Genomic DNA, 21,311 nt, shown 5'->3' with positions numbered 1-21,311 from the left:
TCGTTCGTTGACGACTTGAATTTTTTTATCACAGATACATATATATATATATAATATGTAAGCAGAGAGGTGAAGAGAGGATGAGAGAGAGAGATGGAGGCATAGTAAGTTGTTATTTTGCACTTATTGTAAAATTTTTCCGCTTTCCTTTTTCCCTTATTGATGTTAATTAGATTAACAATGATTTTAATTACGCTGCTAATTATAATAATGTAAATCGCTAATATTTAAACTTTTTTGTAAATTTATTTGTGATATTCCAGTTATATTACAGAAATATTACAATGTTGCTGCAATATTATAGTTATAATTTCTGTTTGCTGGGAATAAAAGGTTGACCATTGCCTTCACTATTCCTTGATAAAATAGTAAATTTATTTGTGAATAAAATTACGAGGTTTGTTATATATTATTTTATTAAGGAATAATGAAGACAATGGTAAACCTTTTATTCCCAGCAAACAGAAATTATAACAATAATATTGCAGCAACATTGTAATATTTCTGTAATATAGCTGGAACAATGTTGCTGACTTGCTGCAACATTGCAGTTATAATCTGTGGTTTGCTGGGATTTTATTTATTTGAACATTTCAATACACAGAAACTGTTATGATTTTGATATATATATTTGATAAATGATATATATATATTTTTTTTATTTTTTATTTTCTTCTCATAAGTGAATAAGTTCTTTTCTCATAAGTGAGTAATTTTCTGTTATTACGCGTCATACGGACGATCACGCCAACAAATTTTCCACGTAATACGTTTTTTTTCCTGGTTGAAGTCACAGGTATTTTCAGTTTTCTCCAGTGTGGCGAATATTATGGCGGTTTCTCAAGCGTAGACAAGAGGTTTCCTCGTCACTATTCGGTATTTGAAATAGCGCTCTTACGACGCTCCAGAATCCGGCTGCGGAGAGGACGAGTCTTTTCGCGACGCTCGCGGTTTGAGCAAAGGCTCCTCACGTCGCCGATACGGGCTTTATTTGCGTATGCTAAATGGTGCACGCACGTGGTTTCCACATTCTCTCGACGGCTAATCACACCGCAAATAATCGTGAGCACGCGGCGTGAATCCTTTAGTCTACAGACGTACTTTACGACACGGCTTTGCCATTCGGAACGGCTTTGCCATTTGGAACGGTCATATTTTTCTTCTATCGTACCATGCGGTTTGTAAAGACAGTTTAGACAGTGAAGGCTTTTTCGTGGAATTCACGAACTTCTATTGGGAACTTTTTCTCCTGGGCATGATTTGTAATTAAGAGCAGCACTTTGAGAAAGGCTTTGAGAAAGGGACAAATATGTGGAAGACGATTTCATAATTCTTGTTTGATGTTACTCTCTTATTATTTATATATTGTATTACCAAAATCTTAATCTGGTGTTACTCAAGCGGGATATGACAAATCTTAGATACCATAAGTTGTTTTTTTGTAAGCATTATTTTCATAACTTTTTTGTCTGTTAATAAAAAAAATTTTTTTAATGATTTAAAACTTTGACAATTTTATTGATATTATTTAAATCCAGAAATTAAACTTAATTTAATATATTTTAAGAAAATTTCATATTATTACGTTTTTCAGTTCTTAAATTTAGCTGGTTTTTGGAAATTTCGTCTTGGAGTAACTTGTTACATATTCTCACTTTACAAGGTTACTATAGTAATGTCGGGTGTTGTGCCGATTGATTGAAGATTATTTGATATAATAAAAAGGAATGTTGTCTTGGAAGTCATTTTTTTTAAGGATAGATTATAAAAGTACATATATTTTTAGTATGTCCTATACGAACGCGACAAATACTGATGACATTTTAATCTCTTGTCCTATTCTCGCTTTGTCGTCATTGGCTGACTTTTTTTCACGTTTTATCGTGTTCATAATATCGATCGCTTTTACGAACACGTGGAGCAATTAGTGCATAGCGATGAGTTAAATGAATCAAAACTGTATGCGACCGAGCGCAAAAGTGATCTTCGTCATTATAAGGGAGATACATTTTTTTTCTTTCGAGAGAAGCGTCGGAATCTCTCGACGATTATACGTCGCGACCGTATTAAAGATCCAGCGGGTCACAAAGCGACTGGCTCGACTTCAATAAAATGTCGGAAGACGCACGGGGGCGAGGTCGGGCCGCAGTCGTGCGAGCGACGGGGTACGTCGATGCTGTAAATTAGGAAGATGTGTCCACTCGTGGAAATTAAACCATAGAAACTGGTTCCGAACGTAAAACGCAGTCTCCTCTTGCTGCACGTGACTCTCTTTTTCTCCATTTCATCTTCTCTCCGTTCCATCTCTCCCCTTTCTTCGTCGCACTATCGTTTTCTCTCTTTCTTTTATCTATTCATTCAAGTATCCCTTTCACCTTCGCCGCTTCACCTTTCGATCGTTCCCTTTATTCTTCTCGTTTTTTAATCTCACTATCTTCATTCTTCTTTTATACTTGTGCTCGTCGATAGTATTATTCATCTCGCTTTCTCGAGTAACATTGATTTGCCGGAGGATAATAAACCGGCGAATTCATAAGATTTCATCGTAAAGATGTATGCGAACAAACAACGAATGCGAATTTTTGTTATTATAATTAGGTATAGTGGAGATGTGTATATCGTCATGTTCAACTTGTGTTTAGGTTGATTTATTCATTAAGCGATTAATTTATTAAGCAACATTAAAGAAAAATAATGTCTCACATTTGAAAAACATACCTTTTCACTTACATAGTTATGAATTTAATTATGATGTCTTGTTGAATAAAATGGAAAAATTCGGTGAATCGAATGGAATCTCTTTGCAAATATATAGACGTGTCGGACGGACATTAGTATTCCCGATTGTGCAGGCGATGAAAGCAATAAAAAGAGCATTAGAAGATTAGAATTGCGTAAAGCTTCAAGATGACGATTATTAAATGGTAGATTAGAAGAATAAATTTTTTGCAGAGGATCGTATTCTTATTTTCATCATTGATCGTGATTCGTTGATGATCGTGCATAGTCGTGATGTTTCCTGTGGAAAAAAAACTGCTGTAAATCCGCCGATGTATGGCAACAAGAGAGGCACTGCAGACAACGTCAGATTCGTGATCAATTGGCCGCATATAATCCGGATGTATCTACGCGTTCGGCCGTCCGTTCTCCTTTTTGTCTGTCGCAGTCTCGTCCTAGTATGAATGCTCGTTCATGCAGAAGCCTTTCTGAAGAAGGCAGATGGGACTAATATAGACTCCATTCTGTCCCGAAGATATGAACTCATTCTTTCGATAGTGTCGGAGCTGCCCATCGACACGGAAACAAATAAGATTTATCGTTCCGTGTTTCGCTGCGATCGCCCCCTTGCCGCTGGAAAACGGTTGTGATAGTTTTCGTCTCGTATGGCAGTACAAAGATACTCACGCGTAAAAAACGAGGAAAAATAACGAGGAAACCGATTCGTTATTTTATTGAGGTAGATTCTATGTGTTGCATTGTGAGGTCGATATGCAATTAAAATACGAAGTAATAAAGTATTGATATTATTAGGTTTAATTTAATTGTTTTGACATATAAATTTAATTAGAAAATAGGAAGAAAAATGTGCGTAAATTTGTATTCAACACAACATTTTTTATTTATTTTTATGTGTATATGATATTTAGATATAACTAAATCTAAAATGGAAATTTTTTAATCTAAAATATTAATTTATTTTTAATTTATATTCATTGTATAAAAATGCAAATAAGATGCAAGATTCTAAAAATACTACTTATATTATTGTATTATAACAATTAATACATACATATATATATATGTATATATATATATATATTAAATTTAAAAAAATGGTGAAGATGAGATAAAAGTATGCAAAATTAAGTGAACATTAATGAGAAATTACAAAATTTAAATCTATGTACTATACATATATACTACGAATATCTTATATACATGGAAAGAACGATTTTATTGAAATATTTAAAATATACCTGGACACAAATCTGAAAGTTTTGGACCATCAAAATAATTATATTGAAAACTTAAGCATGATGAGCAATTTTGTAAACATTTTTTATATTGTAATAATTAGTTTGACTTTTCAACATAATTATTTTCATGGTCCAACAAAATTATTTTCAGATTTGTAGCCACCTAAATTTTAGATACTTCAGCAAAATAATTCTTTCTACACGTATATTTTTCAATTTTACACAATTTTTTTTGTGAGAAGTAATAACATGATGGCTTGAAGAATGATTCGCTATATATACTTCATTGTGCTCTAAAATGCAGGCCCATTATTTCCGAAGATACGTACATATAGGTACATTACGGCTCATAAATCGCGGAGTAGTATACAGACTCGTAAACATAAAGTGCAAACGTATGTTTTTCACGATCGAGAGACCACTAAAATCCCGGTGACAGTGATATCGGCTATCGCAGGCCTCAGACAACGGGAACAGTCGTAAACCTTTCTGCACGTGACGCACGAAATTCGCATTGCGATCGTATTTTCTAACTGAGAATCGGCCGCCGTGTAAAAATACGATTCGCGATCGAAAACACAAATACCTGAAAATAAATCAGAGTAAAGAAATTATAGTCGCAATCTCGCAATAATTCTTGCATAACAACCGGATTAAAAAGAAAAATAAAAACAACCGTATGTACAATTCAGATTGTTTTGCACGAATTCTAGACTTCGCAAATCCTTAAAATTTTTTCGTTTGAAATGATCAATCGCTTTTTATTCGATTAGTATCGTCAAGCATAATATAATTAGAGTTATTAGTTTTTCTTTCATTTATAATCATAATCTGTTTTGTTTGTTTCTGTACATTTTACCTAATTATTTTTTATATCACTAATCTGACTAATGTCTAATAAAAAATTACATATACAAATTCTAACGATATCTCGAAAACGGAGAAGTATTATTATCATGAAATAAGGTAGATCCATGACGAAGGATGGAGTTAACGGTTTTACGAAAGCATGATCGTGCAACGCAGGATTTCTCGAGATAAGATGTATGATCGCTTCTAGCGGAGAGAGGCGCAACATAGGCTCTAATGTCTTTTCGTATTTGAGTTTGGATCCTAGGATGCGCTCAGGGAGACGCAGATAGGCGCTACAAAAGCCACGCTGTCTGAGAAATTGAGCTACGACGTCGGTTGGCGTGCGACGCGGCGAAAAAATGGCGCGGCATTCGCGAGATTTCAGGAACGCGACGGCGATGCGGCGCGTTGAAAAGCGCCGTTTGCTATAGCACGCTTGGTCTCATTAATCGAAAACACGCGGAATGTCGTAAGAGCGAGCCAGGCAAGCCAGGCCGTTTCTATGTTGCGGGATCGGCCGAGCAAACGGGCGAGCGACGCGACGGCGTGCGAATCGTCGTCGTTGCTGTAATCGATTACCGCGAGATTATTAAACGCAGTCGGCCTCGTCGAGCGAAGAAATCTCATCTTACGGCGCGAGGTCAAAGGGACATAGTCGAGACGATCGTGCGCCCCGTGAAAACTTGCAAAGCTGCATCTCCGAACGGAAGAAATATACCGTGGAGGAACAAATAGCGAAATAGAGAACATAAGTACATTTCAGAGATTCTTAAAATTCCTTCTTTTCTTTAATATACGATCTTGTATAAAAATTAATTTAATATATATAACCTCATTCTCTTTCACGTGTTTCTCAATCTCCTGTAAATTGTGTGAAAATTTTAACATTTATCAGATTTTTTATTTGGTAAAAAATGTTAACTTTTATTATTTTAAAGATGATAATTTTTATATTTTCAGTTTTTTTAATTTGACTTGACTTTGTTCGGCGATATGAATATAAGGCTGGTGCAAGATTCTATTACCTAAACAATAATAATCAAATTATTAAAATTTAGAAAACATAAAATTTCATGTTAAAATAAAAAGTTTGCTAGGGCTGTTGCTATAAGTAGCTTATCGAAAGTTTTGATTGAAATTCTGTTTTTAGGAATTTAAATCAGAAATATATTAAAATTAATAAATAATTAGAAATAATTACAATTAGGCTTCAAGAATAAATCAAATATCAAGAATAAAATACCTGTGAGCCACCGCAGTTGTAGTTGCGTGGATGAACGAAACATTTTTACAAAGAGCAAAGAATGTACTTGCTTAACAGTTCATACAAATGTAAAACGTTGTGTATCCTACTGCGACTGATAGACGAGACAATCAACAGATACTGCATAATATCAGCATAGTGACATTCACCTTATCAAAGCATTCTTCTTTGTACGCCATACGCTTATCAGCAAGTCGACACGCAGCCCTCATCGTGGCGATCGTAGCGCGTTCAAATCCACCCCAGAACAATAGGCTCACATTTTATTCTTTATATTAGAAATATACTAGTTATTGTAATTTTTTTTCTATTTATCTTTAATCCGTTGCCTAAACTTTTTTGGCCAAACATTATATCACATATCTGATAACGGAATCTTATGATGTTGTGATACTTGTGGTAAATACATACATGTATACATTTATGCAGAAACCTTCGCTTCTCAACCGCGGTGCTATATTTCTTTGCCGCGGTAAATTACGCTAGTAATAATTAGAAAAAGCCGGTTCTCGTAACGATGGAATTATCACAGCTGATAATATTCGTAGAATAATTTTAACAATAGCGTGAAGACGCTCAAGCTATGTCATGATTCATTTCGCGACGTGAGATCAATAATATAAGATTGCAGAGTAATAGTGTTTCGCGGAAATTCTGAAGATACGAGCGATTAGATTATCGATTGACGCTTGTACTTGAATGATTATTAATTTTTATGAAACTTTATACAGAAGTGTGGAATAACGATATGCATAAAGATTAGCATTTTAATATATAAGTATGTAGTTAATAAACTGCACATATCTATGCATCGCAGATCAAGATATCATCAACAAAAATCTCGCTATTTTATCCTCTATCTGCCATTTAATAATAGTCACGATTATATATATAAGCGGATTTTCAAACTCGATTTTCTCGAAAGCTAAGCTGAAAATAGAAAAATTTTATTCTATATTTTACTTTTTATTTTTTGTATAAGGAATCACGTCATGCCTGCTGGTATCTACATATTATTCGGCTGGATCGTGTATATAAAATTATAATTATAATTATATATATGTATATGTATATAACATATTGATATACTAAAGTAATATTACATATAATATCGTTCATACATTTGTTCCATTCTTGCTTCGAATCTGAAATTAATTTATGAAGCTATCATTGAAAATATTTCATCTACTTTACCGAAATTGCTATGAAGAAAAATAGCACAGTTGTTAAATTGCACACGGTGACATATCGATTTTGCGAAGGTCGAGTCGAGGGATTATTTCGAGTAGGAGAGCCGCGAGAGGAAACAGGATCTCGCGTACGCGTGTCCTTCGGCGAGAATCCTTCCGCAGGAAGGGCGTAGGCGAATCTTCGATCTCGAGAGAGAGAGAGAGAGAGAGAGCCGCTAGAAGTTAACTTCTCTCAGCGTGCGACCTCACTGGGAACTGGGAGCATGAACCGCGTATCTCGAATCTACTTTGTGTCCTCTCACAAAGCGAGAAAAGATAGAAGTACAGGTACGCCCGCCTATCCGGAGGATACTCTCAGTGTACTCAGTGATCTACAGTGCGACTGAATCGAGAGAGTCGCGATCTTTGGCAAATTCATGCAAGATTTTACGGACTCGCAAAACGTGTCTCACGGTATTGTTCGCGGGAATTCACGCAGCCATAGTTTAAATTCTGGTGAAAGAGCCTTACGACAAAGAAAGGATATTGTTTGTACCACGTGTTTTGAATATTATTATGAAATATTTTTACGAACAAACGAAAATTGACAATAATTTAAAAAAATAAAAATGCTCAATTTTATTAAATGTGGATTTCTGTAAAATAATATTCTAAAATATTATAATATTAAAAAATGAGTGATATACGTTCTAGAAAATAAATATTCATTGCATAAAAGTTCAGAATAATTATCGCCATTCGTAAAGAATGGAAGATCCTAAACATCGTTTGGTAATTTTTCATAACGCAAACATATAGAATGAAGATTCGTATACTCGTAGAGTTCTACGTGCGTGCTCCCCACTGTTACTTACAAGCCTCAGCTAACGAGTGCACCGTATCGATCGAGACTCAAGGAGAAAAAAATCGTCAGGGTAGGACTCGGGTATCGACGGGTGACGACCGGATGACGAATCAACAATGATCAGAATCGGCCGATTAACATCCGCCGGAGTGTCTGGAGGTGCCGGTGTTAACCATGGGTACCTAACTAGACTTCGACATCTGCCCGATTTGTCACGGGACGCTTTCCCTCGCGATATTTCAAGCGAGCCCGAGAACCGGCGGCAGCCACCACGGACACGGGCGCGCTGTGAATAATTTCTGAATACCGCTAACGAGAGTCTAGTGGTGGATTCGGTCGGAGCCGCACTCTCGAGACCGCGTCCAATCGCGCCGCCGCATCACGCCGCGACGACGGACGATGGAAAACACTTCCGCGACGGTGAAAATCAAGCGCGCGGCTGCGGTGCTCGCCGCGAATGTATCTCTCGCACCGTTTCGTGACAAACCTGGGAACAGTTTATTTCGCGTCTCCTCGCCGACCGAGGGATCTCTGTACGTCTTTCGATTCTCAGATAATTCGCCGGCAGCGGTTTACGCGGTGCACATTTTCCTTCGCTTATAGGAATCGGCCGAGTGAAAGTCCGGCTGTATACTCCTCGCAAGAGATTTCCGCGATCGTTCTACTCGACGTCCATCTCAATAAAAGTCGATCGAGGTGTGACGTGTTACTGTGAATACTTTCCAATATATACTCTTCCCGACTTTCCAACACGGAGAATTCCAGCTCCGAATTTTTCAATCGTATTCTACAGTGCTCGATCTTGACTTGGTGGCGGGACAAAGTTCATCCCACAAGAACAAGAACAAGATTCGTGTCGATATTCTCGTGGAAGCGGCATCGGGCTTGAAACGTAATATGTTGGTACATAGGGACTACCAGGCCCTATCTGAAATTTAATATCGCCTCTCTCACAGTTTTCGCGATAAATCGACTGCCCACCGCCTACCGCCCACTCGCAAGCCCGGCATATTTAATTACAGAAAATCGTTCGGCCTTCGAACGAATCTCCCCACGCATTTGCGGACTTTCATCCTCGCGAGTGCAAAATAGAATAAATATTCTTCCTTCTCCCCCTCCCCCCAACTCTCTGTACGAGCAAGAAACGCTAAATGAATATTGAATGACGATAATAGTCGCCGACTTCTTGCCCGATTTAATGTCGACGACAAGAAGCAACGATCCGTCTCGTCGGTGACGTGATACCCCGCTGTCTAAATACACTTAATGGATGACAACTATAAACTACCGCAGCAGCACATAACACGGAACCACGGAACGAATATCGTTCCGCACGATTAAACGCGCCTCTCTCCCCTCGTGCGAGACTCACTCGATCTCTCTGGAGCACTAGAACCCTCGTTGGTCGTTATCGTCGCGTTCCGGTATCTGGATGTATCCCGAGAGATTCATCCTGCGCTGATCGCGAGAGCTTGCGCTTGCATAAGCGATTCAAGTACGAAAGTATCTCCTATAAATCTTTAAGAGTGTACGGAATCACGCGTTCATATAAATCCATGAGATAAAAACGATAATATTTGCTCGTTCATTGCAAACTATAAATTTAATATAAGGCCAACACAAGCGGATTTTACATGCGAAAAAAATATGTTCAGCGTTTTTTTTTTCTTACTATCTGCAATTATTCGTGCAGTAAACGTACAGATTTTTATCTGCTGTGTCGATACCTGTTTCGATCTTTAAAGATCGTTATCAGTCGATCCTAATTAAACTGAATGTCAAGTTTTTCTCAATTTAATTAGGAATTAATTAATGAAAATTGTAGTAGAAGTCGAAAGAATATTCACTCGTTGATCTTAAATTAAATTTTAGTTTGAGATAAAAGTGAATATGCGTACTCTCTAAATTTTCTGGAGCGAATCTCACTCCAAAAGATTGAAAATACTGCCACTCTGCCACTTGAGTGGCAGGATTTTCACTCTTTTGGAGTGAGATTTACTCCAAAAGAGTGAAACGTCACTCCAAAAAATTTAGAGAGTATATTAGTATTTCTTCATTGAATGTTTGTATATTTTATTGATTATTTTATCTTTAAACAAATATTTATATATTATTTGGTTATTCCCAATCACGTAAATAGCAATAATGTGCGTAAATTTGAAATAACAATTACATTTATCTTTTTTTATTTCAAAAGCATACAGAAAAACAAAAGATTATTTATTAACGTTCTGCGAGATATTACTGCTTATTACTTCCGATTATACCGTAAATTATGAACGTAATTTCTTAGCTGAGCGATGACGACTTCGTCGATAAAGTTGGGCCTTTCGCGATTGCGATCAAAACGTAACGGTGGCTAAACGTAAAGTTCGTTGCAATTGGCCTGCCCTTTCGCGCGAGGTCCCTTTTATCCCGCAGGACAAAACCACAAGAGCCACAAATTTAACCGCACGGACGCGCGGCGTTGAACCGGCGACACATCGTTCGATAAATCTGCTTGGCGCGCTAACATTGAAAGTTGAATGAATGGCGTTACGGGCTGGCGAGCATGCTGAATGCGGGACGAGACCGGCTCGTTGACACGGTAGTCAAAATATTGGGGGAGTGCCGGATCGAATCTCCACCGTCGCGTTTTCCTTTTTATTTTCTCGCTGAATTATCGAATGTTGCAGCGAGCGATGACGGTGAGTAGCGTTTATGAGCTTGAGCTCCCCCTCAAATTCGTAGAATCGACATATCGTCTGTGACAAAAGCTTGCAGTACTACAAACGTTTGCTGTTTGATTGCGCTGACGGAGCTGATGTATTGCGTGCTCATGTAAATTCTACTTAACACACTTGTGTCATTGTTCGCCTCTAGATACTATATCTATTTTATAGATTTAGTTTATATACACTGTAATACAAAAGCCAAGATAATCCTGATTTAATTTATATACACTGTAATTTATATACTAAAAATTTTATAAAAATATAATACAGATCACAATGTAATATAATTATAACACTTTTCAAATTCTCGCGGTATTAGTCAATAGCTCTGGATAAAAAACGATTTTATGTACAACAAAAATGTGTTTTACTTGCAATATTGAATACCTTAACGCGATTTTAATTTGATCTTTTCTAGAAGGAAAAGATATATGTTTTTGATATTTTAATTTGACCTTTTCTTAAAAAAAAATTAAATACATTTTATCTTAATTTTTTTCTGAAAAAAAAAAAACTAGATACATTTAATATTACATTGATTGTTTTGAACACAGAGAATTATCATATAATGTGTTAACGAACCGTGTGTCGGCCCTGATGCAAATCTGATTCAAATCTGGCGGAAAGTCGTGTCGTGGTTGGCTAATGGTCGGCGGTATGACGCACCGCGTATACGTGAGACAATGTAACGAGAGAGAGAGGTGAAACTTTCTCGATGCTGCTTTGTTCCGTGATGCGTAGATTAGCATTTAAATTGCCCGTGCTATCGTCGACCCGACAAACTTTAGATAGGACTTTTTACCGGCGAATTAACTTTCCGCCTTTGCAATGCGCGCCGGCCGACTTAAGAATTCCGTGCGGCAAAATAATTGCGGTTGATCCTCATCCTTCGCATTCCGCAATATCGAATCATGTTCTTCGTATCGTGCTTCAAAAATGTCATGTTGCATTGATTAACTGACAATGAGCATAATTCGCTAAAGCTGTTTGTCCTTTTACGATCTGAAACAGTTCCTTGACACTGTGCAGTGTGCGAGAGTGATGGGAGCCGTTTCCGGTTGAACGAGTCATAATGTCTGGCGATGCGTAAAAAATAATAAAAAATATATACGAAAATATCTTCAATTGGTGATCTTCAATCGATAAAGAACCATTTTTAACGCATAATCTCACAATCTTGCACTGCAAATTCATAGATGCACCCGCTGCAATTCTCAAACGAGGAGCAAGTGAAGTCCGACGAGTTTGCGCAGGAAGAAGGGCTTAGCGGACACAAAAAGAAGGCGAGAAAAGAGAAAAAGAAAAAAAATATGCTCGTTATCTTTCGTAAGAGGATGACTCGTCTTGGCGCTTTACACGAAGGTCGTAAAAAGGTGCGGCGATTTATAAGGCGCGCTACCATAGAAATTGGGCCAGCTTACGACAGACCGAAGAAGAGCACGACACGTGGGAGGTAGACACGATTTACAAAACGGATTCAGTAGGGAAGAACGATTTTTTAACGATTGCGTTTGCATGTGAGCGAATCACCGTGACAATCTCACTCTCAATCGTTACCGTAGTTTTGGGCACAGGACGTAAAATTCTAGTATTAAACTCGAGATCATATCGACGTTGCCTAAAGAGTAGATTCGCAATTAAAACGGATGTCGCAATTGTAACTTCTTACGTATCTGATGTTTTTGACGCAGTGGATTCCATACCAAAGATGGCAATATGCCAGTAGAAACCTATTTTGGTAAACTGTCACGAATAATTTCCGGTAACACGTTTGACGAGCCGAAGCCATTATAACGAAATTCGTAAATCAAGTCGACACATCATGTTTGTAAAGAACAAAATTAAACCGTTTATTAATTAATGAACGGTATAAATTAATTAATAAACGTAATAGTTTATTTTAAAACATCTGCATATTTATCAAGAAAACGCTTTTTCTCAGCATATTTAACTCTTTCAACTTTTTTTGAATACAGTATTTGGTATTTTCAAAATATTTAAACAAAGAATTTATTTGAGCAGTTTGCAAAAATGATCTGGTTAAATTAAAGAAACCAAGACGGTCCTATAGTAATGCTGATATTAACAATTGCCATAGTTAGCCATAGCGTGCCGCCATAGGAAACTGTCAGAAGATGATTTACAGATCGGTAAAAGACGATTATTCATTTTCTCTGCTGGAAAAGAGAACTATAGTTTTTTTCCTCAGGTAAAGAGTTAAACTAAAGAAACGACTTCAGAAAATAGGTCTAGAAATTAAATTTTAAATACCCTTTTATTGAAATACCGACGAGCAGATGTCAGCTGTAGGTTCCATGCGGTTTTTTTCTAATTTTCACCCAAAGATCTTCAGCCATCGTTGAACACGACGATCGGACAATGGCACAGCATCAACCCGTTTCGCTTCAGAAATTAAGGAACTTTTATCGCGTTCGTAGATACATCGCCACCGCATAACGCGACCGCAGCCGCTCGTAAAAGTGCTATGCACGATTCGTACACATTTATCGGTTCAGAGAATAGACGCGTTGAGGTTTTATCTAGGTAAGAGATCGGAATATTTTCTCCGAAAGAGAGAGGTCAGAATTCACGGGTATACGGAAGAATCTTAAGAATCGACGAAAGGGTATAGAATTAAGTAGAATTAATATTTAAGATCACGCGTGACATATTTGTTGGAATTCTTGGAGAGAACAATTTATGTCGCGATGCGTGAAATTGTGAATTTCTCGGAAAAGAATCTAGAAATCGAGAACCAACTAATCAGTATACTTGCGTGTATCGGGCTAATTTCCCGCGATACGATATCGCGACTCCTACACGATTCTTTACTCGGCCCTTCTGTCCAACTATCCCCGACTGTGTCGCAATTAAAGCTTTCCGCTATCTCTTCTATCGCTACCGTTAAAACACTTCCGTTTTGGATCGTGACGATGCACGAACACGTGGCGAGTGTCACTGATCTGTGCCAATGTAATTCTTGATGAGCACGACGAATTCTAATGTACTTACGTAACTCACGTCAGATACTAAAGTAAAAATTGCTGCTCTTTTTTACAGTATGCAACGAATGCCATTAATATTTTCGGATCTTGTATTATGATGTCTGAATAAAGAATAGGTAGAGAATGTAAAAAATAAATCGATTCATGGAGAATTTTGTCATTCCATAGTCACATCGATTTTATAAGATAAACTTTAAACTCGTGCCGTTTTATAAATTGATATTGACACATTAATGAGTTCTTAACAAATTAAATTAACTAAGAAAAAATTTAATTAGTTAAAAATAATTTAACAAACTAAAAAAAAACTTGCAGTTTGTGTAAATTTATATTCATAAGAATTAATGCGTATTCCCATTTATTTTCCTTCTAGTAGTATAACATTTGAATTTCTAACTTTTATTGTGGAACACACATCATTATTTGCTTGTCGAAAAGTAATACATCTATTTGACTTAAAGTTCATTTGCAAACAAAAAAAAATATAATAGTGTGGTACCAACACTAATGATTTTGCTTTGTATTATTGTGTTTGATGTCACCGATATCATATGATCACTGCGAAATTTTTGCAGATCTATTTTCTAATTGTTGGCTTATACATAGATAAATTGTTTTCAGTTGTTTCTTTGTAAGTACAAATGATGGAAAGAAAGCAAAGAAATCGGCATCTTTCATCTTAAAAAAAAAAAAAAAAGAACATTTCTCCTTTTCTCCCTTTCATTTTTCACATTTATTTCAGGCTTTTTCAAAGTCTATCTATAGGTTTATGGTTCAGTAGAGTTGTTCTCAATTAAGCTTTTGTATACCAATACACTGCAACATTTGAAATATTATTCTTTTGCTGGCTACAAAAGAAAAATCTGATTCGGTATTTATACATATAAAAAAATGGAATTATAATATTGAAAATTTTTGGTGTTTGTGCCAAACGGCTAAAATATCAAACTACTTGGAAACTAAGAAAAATTCTGCTTAGAATATTAAATCTTTATAAAGGAGTAATATTGTTTCAGTGTATTGTTGCGCTAGTACTCTAAGTGTCGGCGGGACTTAACCGTCGACCGCTGACATTGGTCCGGTTGGTCGCGAGAAGCGATACAAGATCATTTTTCATCAATATTTTTCTTAAAATGGAGAGAAAGAATATTAACATAATAATAGACAGAAAGAAGAAGAGGTCGGTTTATATATACAGGGTGTCCCAAAACCCTCAGATTTTCTTTTAAGTGCGGATTCTTTAGAATATTCTAAGACGAAAATTTTAATACGAAAATGTCGAGACTATAATAGTTTTTAAATTAATAGCAATTAAAGTTGGCTAATCATAGAGCTGACATTTCGCGCGCTCAGGCACGATGATATGACAAGTGATAGACAAGTGCTACGAGGATCTTCTTAATAACGCTGAGATTATCATACAAATATGCGATAATATTTTTGCTAAGAAATTATTTTTTCTTTTACACGAAACCTATTTGTACATTATATAATCAATTAATATTGCAACATATGTAAAAATATTAATACAATTACGAGATATTACGATATGTGTCAACTGTCAAAATGAATTTATAACTATATTCATTTACCTCGTATGGTGAATATTTTTGTAATAGATAAACCATTTTTAACATGAAAAAAATTAAACATATTAATACAGTTAAGACTGGAACATTACATTTCTGTTACAAAAATATTCACGATACGAGGTAAATAAATAAATGAAAATATAGTTATGAATGAATTTTGACACATATCGTAATATCTCGTAATTGTATTAATATTTTTTTATATGTTGTGATATTAATTAATTATTTAATGTACAAATAGGTTTCGTGTAAAAGAAAAAATAATTTCTTAGCAAAAATATTATTGCAAATTTGTATATGATAATCTCGGCGTTATTAAGAAGGTCTTCGTAGCACCTCTATCACTTGTCATATCATCGTGCCTGAGCGCGCGAAATGTCAGCTCTGTGATTAGCCAACTTTAATTGCTATTAAAAACTATTTAAAAACTATTATATAGTCTCAACATTTTCGTATTAGAATATTCTAAAAAATTTAAAAGAAAATCCGCGGGTTTTGGGACACCCTGTATATATGTGTGTGTATATATATATATATATATATATATATATATATATATATAACAGGCATAAATAATTTTTAGACATAGGGTAAAACAGTACGTTTCAATCAGATGTCCTAAAATAGGACATCTTTTGATCTTTTGGGACATCCCATTTTGATCTTTTTGACAAGTTGAATTTCAGCTTACATATGTATTTTGTTTTGTTTCAGGTCAGTTTCTGAAGATAGTTTGCTTGTCCTGCTCACCTGTATGTATGTATGTATTATTTTAATTTGCTATACTGTTTGGTTTAATTTGATTGACACATCATTCAAATTTTAAATATTTCTCTTGAAATTTTCATATTTATCTTTATTAATCTGCCAACTTTAAATAAGTATTTAAAGAATTGATAAACGCATTGTTAAACGACTATTTGAATTTAAACATATACAAAAGCTGCAGAATTAAATGTTTGAATTTTTAGCAAAAATTTTTCCTTGTTTTTTTATCTTTATTTATGATATTTAATATAATTCAATAAATAAATAATTATAATATGATTATATTTAAGATTTGTGATGTGTCATTCTTAATCTTAGAAAAGATGACTATTGGTAAACGAGCGTGTTAGTTTCGACTTGATGTAGTATTTATCTTTTTTATGGCGGATACGACTTAGTTTCATGCCAACTTTGGCTCGCCAAGTACGCTCGATTTCAAGAACGGTGATTAACTCTGCTTGCTAGTCGTGTCGCATGCTCGACGTCACGTTCCTAACATTAACGTTTTTGTGGCGCGGTTCTCCGCGCGGTGCGACTTTCCCCGGCGCGCAAAGTTCCGCGTCTACAACAATTAGACGACCGTTTCAGAATTTCACTCTAATGAATAATAATTGATCGAGGGGAGAGACGCGTGACCGGCGCGTGTTTCATTAGGCGCACCATCTTTCAAGTATGCTATCGTGCTCTTAAATTGATTTCGCTTTCCTTAAACAAATCGCTGTGTTAATGATGAGAACCATGTTGTTTCTGGAGTAAAATCCTACTCTCGAGCTCAGACACATCTTTTGATCTCGTCTCGTCTAATTAAATTAAATTCGTTTTTTTTTCATGACATTATATATTTGTTTTAAAACAAAGTTAAAAAAAAGACAGGCAAAAATTATAAGTACCGATAAGCAAAAGCGATTGTGCTCTTATAGTACATGAATGTAATATAATAAGAGAAGATTCGATCTTGTAGTTTAATTCAAATTGACTTTTATGTATAATCGTCGCATTACACCTCACGCACGAATTTAAAGTTTTGTGAGACTTCTGCCGGAGATTGATGACGATGACAGATACACGTTGTTTGCGACGCCATATGGTGGTAGATACATGGCGCGTTCGTTCCGCGCGCTCCGTATTTGGTGCGGCTGCTTTTTCGTTTGCGAATGATATAAGGACAAAGTAGGTTTGGATAGATATCTAACTAACACCGCGCGCGAGTCTTCATTCGCGCGCGGTGTTAGTTAGATACCGTCATTCATTATTAATGGCACGCACGTACGTTCGTTCGTAATTTTACCTAGCGGAAAAACCGGCCGGCGAAGCGAAACGCATCCTGACCGATGGGAAATTGCCTCGATATTTATATGACAATAATCGCGCGGACAGGTGCGTGAGATAAAATCTCCTGGAGGTGCTGGGAGATCTGGCGCGCGAGCGAAATCACGTCGATCAGGCGCGTCGATCTGGTCGGCGGCTCTCGCGACACACACTTCGATGGTAATGACCGACCTTGATCCTCAACTTCGTCGAGTAGTACCGTACATCTCGGCGCTAAGTAGCCATTAATACGACGTCGCTCGCGTGTCACTCCCAGCGACGCTGAAAGAGACGAATGGCCATCGGTGCCCACGTACGTTACTCCTCGCTCGGCAACACGGATCGTTATACGGCTCCACCTTATATACGTTGCAGTTAGCTGCCCGTGACACTCGCGGTGATTTCCGACGGGCTTTTAACTCAAAACCGCCGATTCCCGCCGCGTTGATTCAAAGCGCCCGAAGATAGATGACGGTTGATGGACAATCTATTAAGATCGATACGCTGTCGCCCGTTTCTCTCGTTCGTCGCTCATGTCGCCGGTGTGTTTGCCTCGCGGATCTTGTCTTATGCATCATGCCGATCGATTGTCGAATGATCGAGCACAATAAGAGCTTTAAAAGGACTGATTTAAGTCGCTTACCGTGGCTACCGTGGACGCTAGTCTCGACTCTATAGCGAATATACCCGATAATCTGCGATCGTTGTATATGGAGAAGTTTACATTTATCGCATTAGACAAATATCGTAAAATATTTTATCGATGACGATGGAACGGTAGATCTGATGGTTACATAATCAATTACTTAACGAAAACTTGCTTTTTACGATTTGAAACTGCTATAAAAGACGAGAGGTTTCTAAACGCGTGGTCGTTATAAAGAAGAACGCCGCTCGAAACGATAAGCGCTTGGTGACATAGCGGACACGAAACCGCTCGTACGCGGTATCTATTCGGCCATCACGATCTCGCCGTGAATCGTGTAACCGCAAATCGTCGCGCGCGGGAAGGACGTGACCTCGAGAAAATATGGTGGCCGAGGAGGAAAGAGGCGAAAGACCGAGGGCTACACGTTAAAGGGCCTCGAAGCTTAATGTAACGTGACCTTTTAGGAACCATCTTTGCAGTAGGGCCTTTCCTTCTGTTGGTACATCGCTCGCTCAGAGCCAATCTCATTTCATTGCCTGCTGACAATAGTAGCGTCGAAAAAGAGGAAAGACACATGGTTCCTTTTTTCACCATTGATAGAAAAGATCTTATAATCTTATTTATTTCCTATCAAAATATATATATTCGCATCTGTAGTGTATTAATTATCAGCATTAAACTGCATTAAATTACTGGCTATGTGACTTTACAAGCTTTTAACTAGAATTAAATAATTATTGTATGTTGAGACTAATTAGAATTATTAAAGAGATTCTCTTGTTTCCTACGGAAAATTTTCTGTCCATTGCAAAGAAAGGCGGAAAGAGACGAAAGGCGCGAGAGAATGAGAGGCAGTATATCTCCTTGGTATATCGCTTCTCGATCTTAAACGTTTTCCGAGTCGTTGTTGCTGCGATCCTGTTCGGTCGTGGAAGTCCGCGGTTGAAAACCGTTTGTTTTACTACCGTCACGTAGTGACGTATAAGCCACGAGCGCGGACGTGGAACATGGACGGAAAAGAACGATCGCGAACGTTTGGTGGGCATAGAGGAGTCTATACCGGGGGCGCGTCGGGCTACCGGCTAGTTAAGATAGCGATCCGAGCGCGGCGTCGAACAATGCCGTAAAGTAGCACAGCCGGCAGTGAATCAAGCCTTAGGCGAAAACGTGAACGATTAGCGCCGATCTGTGTTAACACACGGATCCCGCGTACGCGACACGTCGCCGATGGCTCGGAGTTGCCCCGCCGGATGCTTCCGCCTCGGCTGGATCGCCGCGGCGCCGCGCCGGTGGAGCAGGGACGCGTGTCCGCGCGATGTAATTGCGCAATCGATCGTGCGTTTTAATAAATCGCGTTTCCTCCTCGGTGGTCGCGATTACTTCACCGGTCGTGGATAGACGTGCACCGCACCGAACGCCCGTAAACGCCACCGTGATTATCGCCGGCCACCAACGACGTGCGGCACATCGTTTTGCCGACGACCTCGTGGTCGTCCGTGGACAACGATCCACGGATATCTCGATAATGAAATCGAATCTAAAGTGATGTTAACATTTTAAGCATCGTTTAAGAGAAATTTATGTGAGGGGACTTTCCGACGGAGAGGATCCACATTATCGTTCCTGACCATTTTGTTTTATTATAGGATTTCTGTTTTGGTATAAGGGCACAACTGTGCTAACAGGACAATTTTGAGCACCGTGTAAAATTGTTTCCTTTTTTTTCTTTATCGTTCCCTAAAAATGATCAAAGTGGTCTAAAAAATGGTCGTAGGTCATTGCGATCACGCGGAACGCGATTTGTATTCTCATAGAAGTGCGAGCCATTCTTGGAAGTACAACGGGATGAATCGGCGAAAATGCGCGCGATTATCATCGGCGCGGTCCGGAAGTAAAACGCGCACGGGGAGGAAGAGTATAGGAAGGCGAGCCAGTAACGGGGGCAAAAAAAAAGGGCACCGCGAGGTACTCGAAGGGCCGCAAAAGTCGAAAGGACAATCGCTCGTCAAAAGCGGCCGTCAAAACATCCCCAAGGATCCATGGCGAATCGAATTCTCACAGTAGACGAGAGCCGGGCGACGCGACGCGTTGATCTGGCAGGCCAGCGGCGGAGGTTCCACGATATAAATGAAGAAGACGGTTCGTGAAGAAGTTCGCCGTGCCCTCTTCTGCAGCGCGACAATATGTCAATATGTGACCGCAAACAAACGAGTGGCAGCGATAGGGGGCGCCAATGCGCATTCAAGACCGGACAGACTGTCATTTGTCACGTCTTTCACGGTCTCTAATGACACGAACTGCTTTTGGATGCCTTCTTCTTATGCCAGGCGGGCACCTGGCACTGACTCGCTTTATTATTCTCCTACTTCGGACCCCTGTCCTCCCCTCCCCCTCCCCCCTCCGCCTTTCGTCTGCTCTTTCGCCCCGCTCATCCTCTCCTCCTGTTTCTATCTCCGTAACGATCGCGCGATCTATCTCTTCGTCTTTCCGTCGCGCTCGGTCTTTCTTGGCTCTCGTATACGTGGCGTTGCGACGGTTAAATTCGATTTGTTAGGATTAAGGACGACATCGCGGCGGAAGTGTCCTGCGCGATTCAGCGAACACTTATTGAAAGCGAACGAAAGATTAGAAAAAGCGCTCGAAAGTTTCGCTGCGGTATTAAAGAGAGCGTTCCCCCTTACAGGGAAGTATTGAGTTTTTAAACGTTCTGCACTCTTGTAAAATTCCGTGTAAAATTCTTATCACCTCCTCCGTTTTAATTTACGTCATAATTTCCGCGACGCGTGAGGTCGCTAGAAAGACCGGTCACTAGTTCTTCGAAATGCCATGAAATAAATTCGCAAGTCCCCTTTGTGCCTCCAAACCGATCTTCGTGTTTCTCCTCTCTACTATTTAGTCGTGTAGAGCGAATTCCGCTCCGGTAACGCGTCTCGTCGGCAGTCGGCATGATTTAAACTCATTGGGTGCCACATCCGCGCGCGCGTTTTAGCTCCGACGCACGTTCACGCATACCGCGGACCGAGAAGCATATATGCGAGGAACGGTGTCCGCGGTAGTTGGTGGTCGCTCTCGATCGCCGTACAGCCTGCTTCCTATAGGCTTGTGCCTCAATCACTCACTCGCTATAAAAATCGCGACATTATTTCCA

At 38.4% G+C, this 21,311-nt stretch overlaps 1 protein-coding gene across 1 annotated transcript in view; it reads left to right on the top strand.

Annotated features, from left to right (window-relative positions):
• Positions 1 to 85: 85 nt before the first annotated feature.
• LOC105448605 overlaps positions 86 to 21,311 on the top strand; it is a 211,858-nt gene continuing 190,632 nt past the window's right edge. The window contains exons 1-2 of the mRNA XM_011687276.1: positions 86 to 104; positions 16,153 to 16,198. Of these exons, the coding sequence (XP_011685578.1) occupies positions 16,197 to 16,198 (2 nt within the window). The 5' untranslated portion in view covers positions 86 to 104; positions 16,153 to 16,196. The remainder of the gene's footprint in view (positions 105 to 16,152; positions 16,199 to 21,311) is intronic.

The sequence above is a fragment of the Wasmannia auropunctata genome, unplaced genomic scaffold (genome assembly GCF_000956235.1).
Source record: "Wasmannia auropunctata unplaced genomic scaffold, wasmannia.A_1.0 LD336083.1, whole genome shotgun sequence".
Classification (NCBI taxonomy): domain Eukaryota; kingdom Metazoa; phylum Arthropoda; class Insecta; order Hymenoptera; family Formicidae; genus Wasmannia; species Wasmannia auropunctata.
The sequence above is the reverse complement of the archived record's forward strand: the minus strand, read 5'-3'. Positions and strand labels throughout refer to the sequence as shown.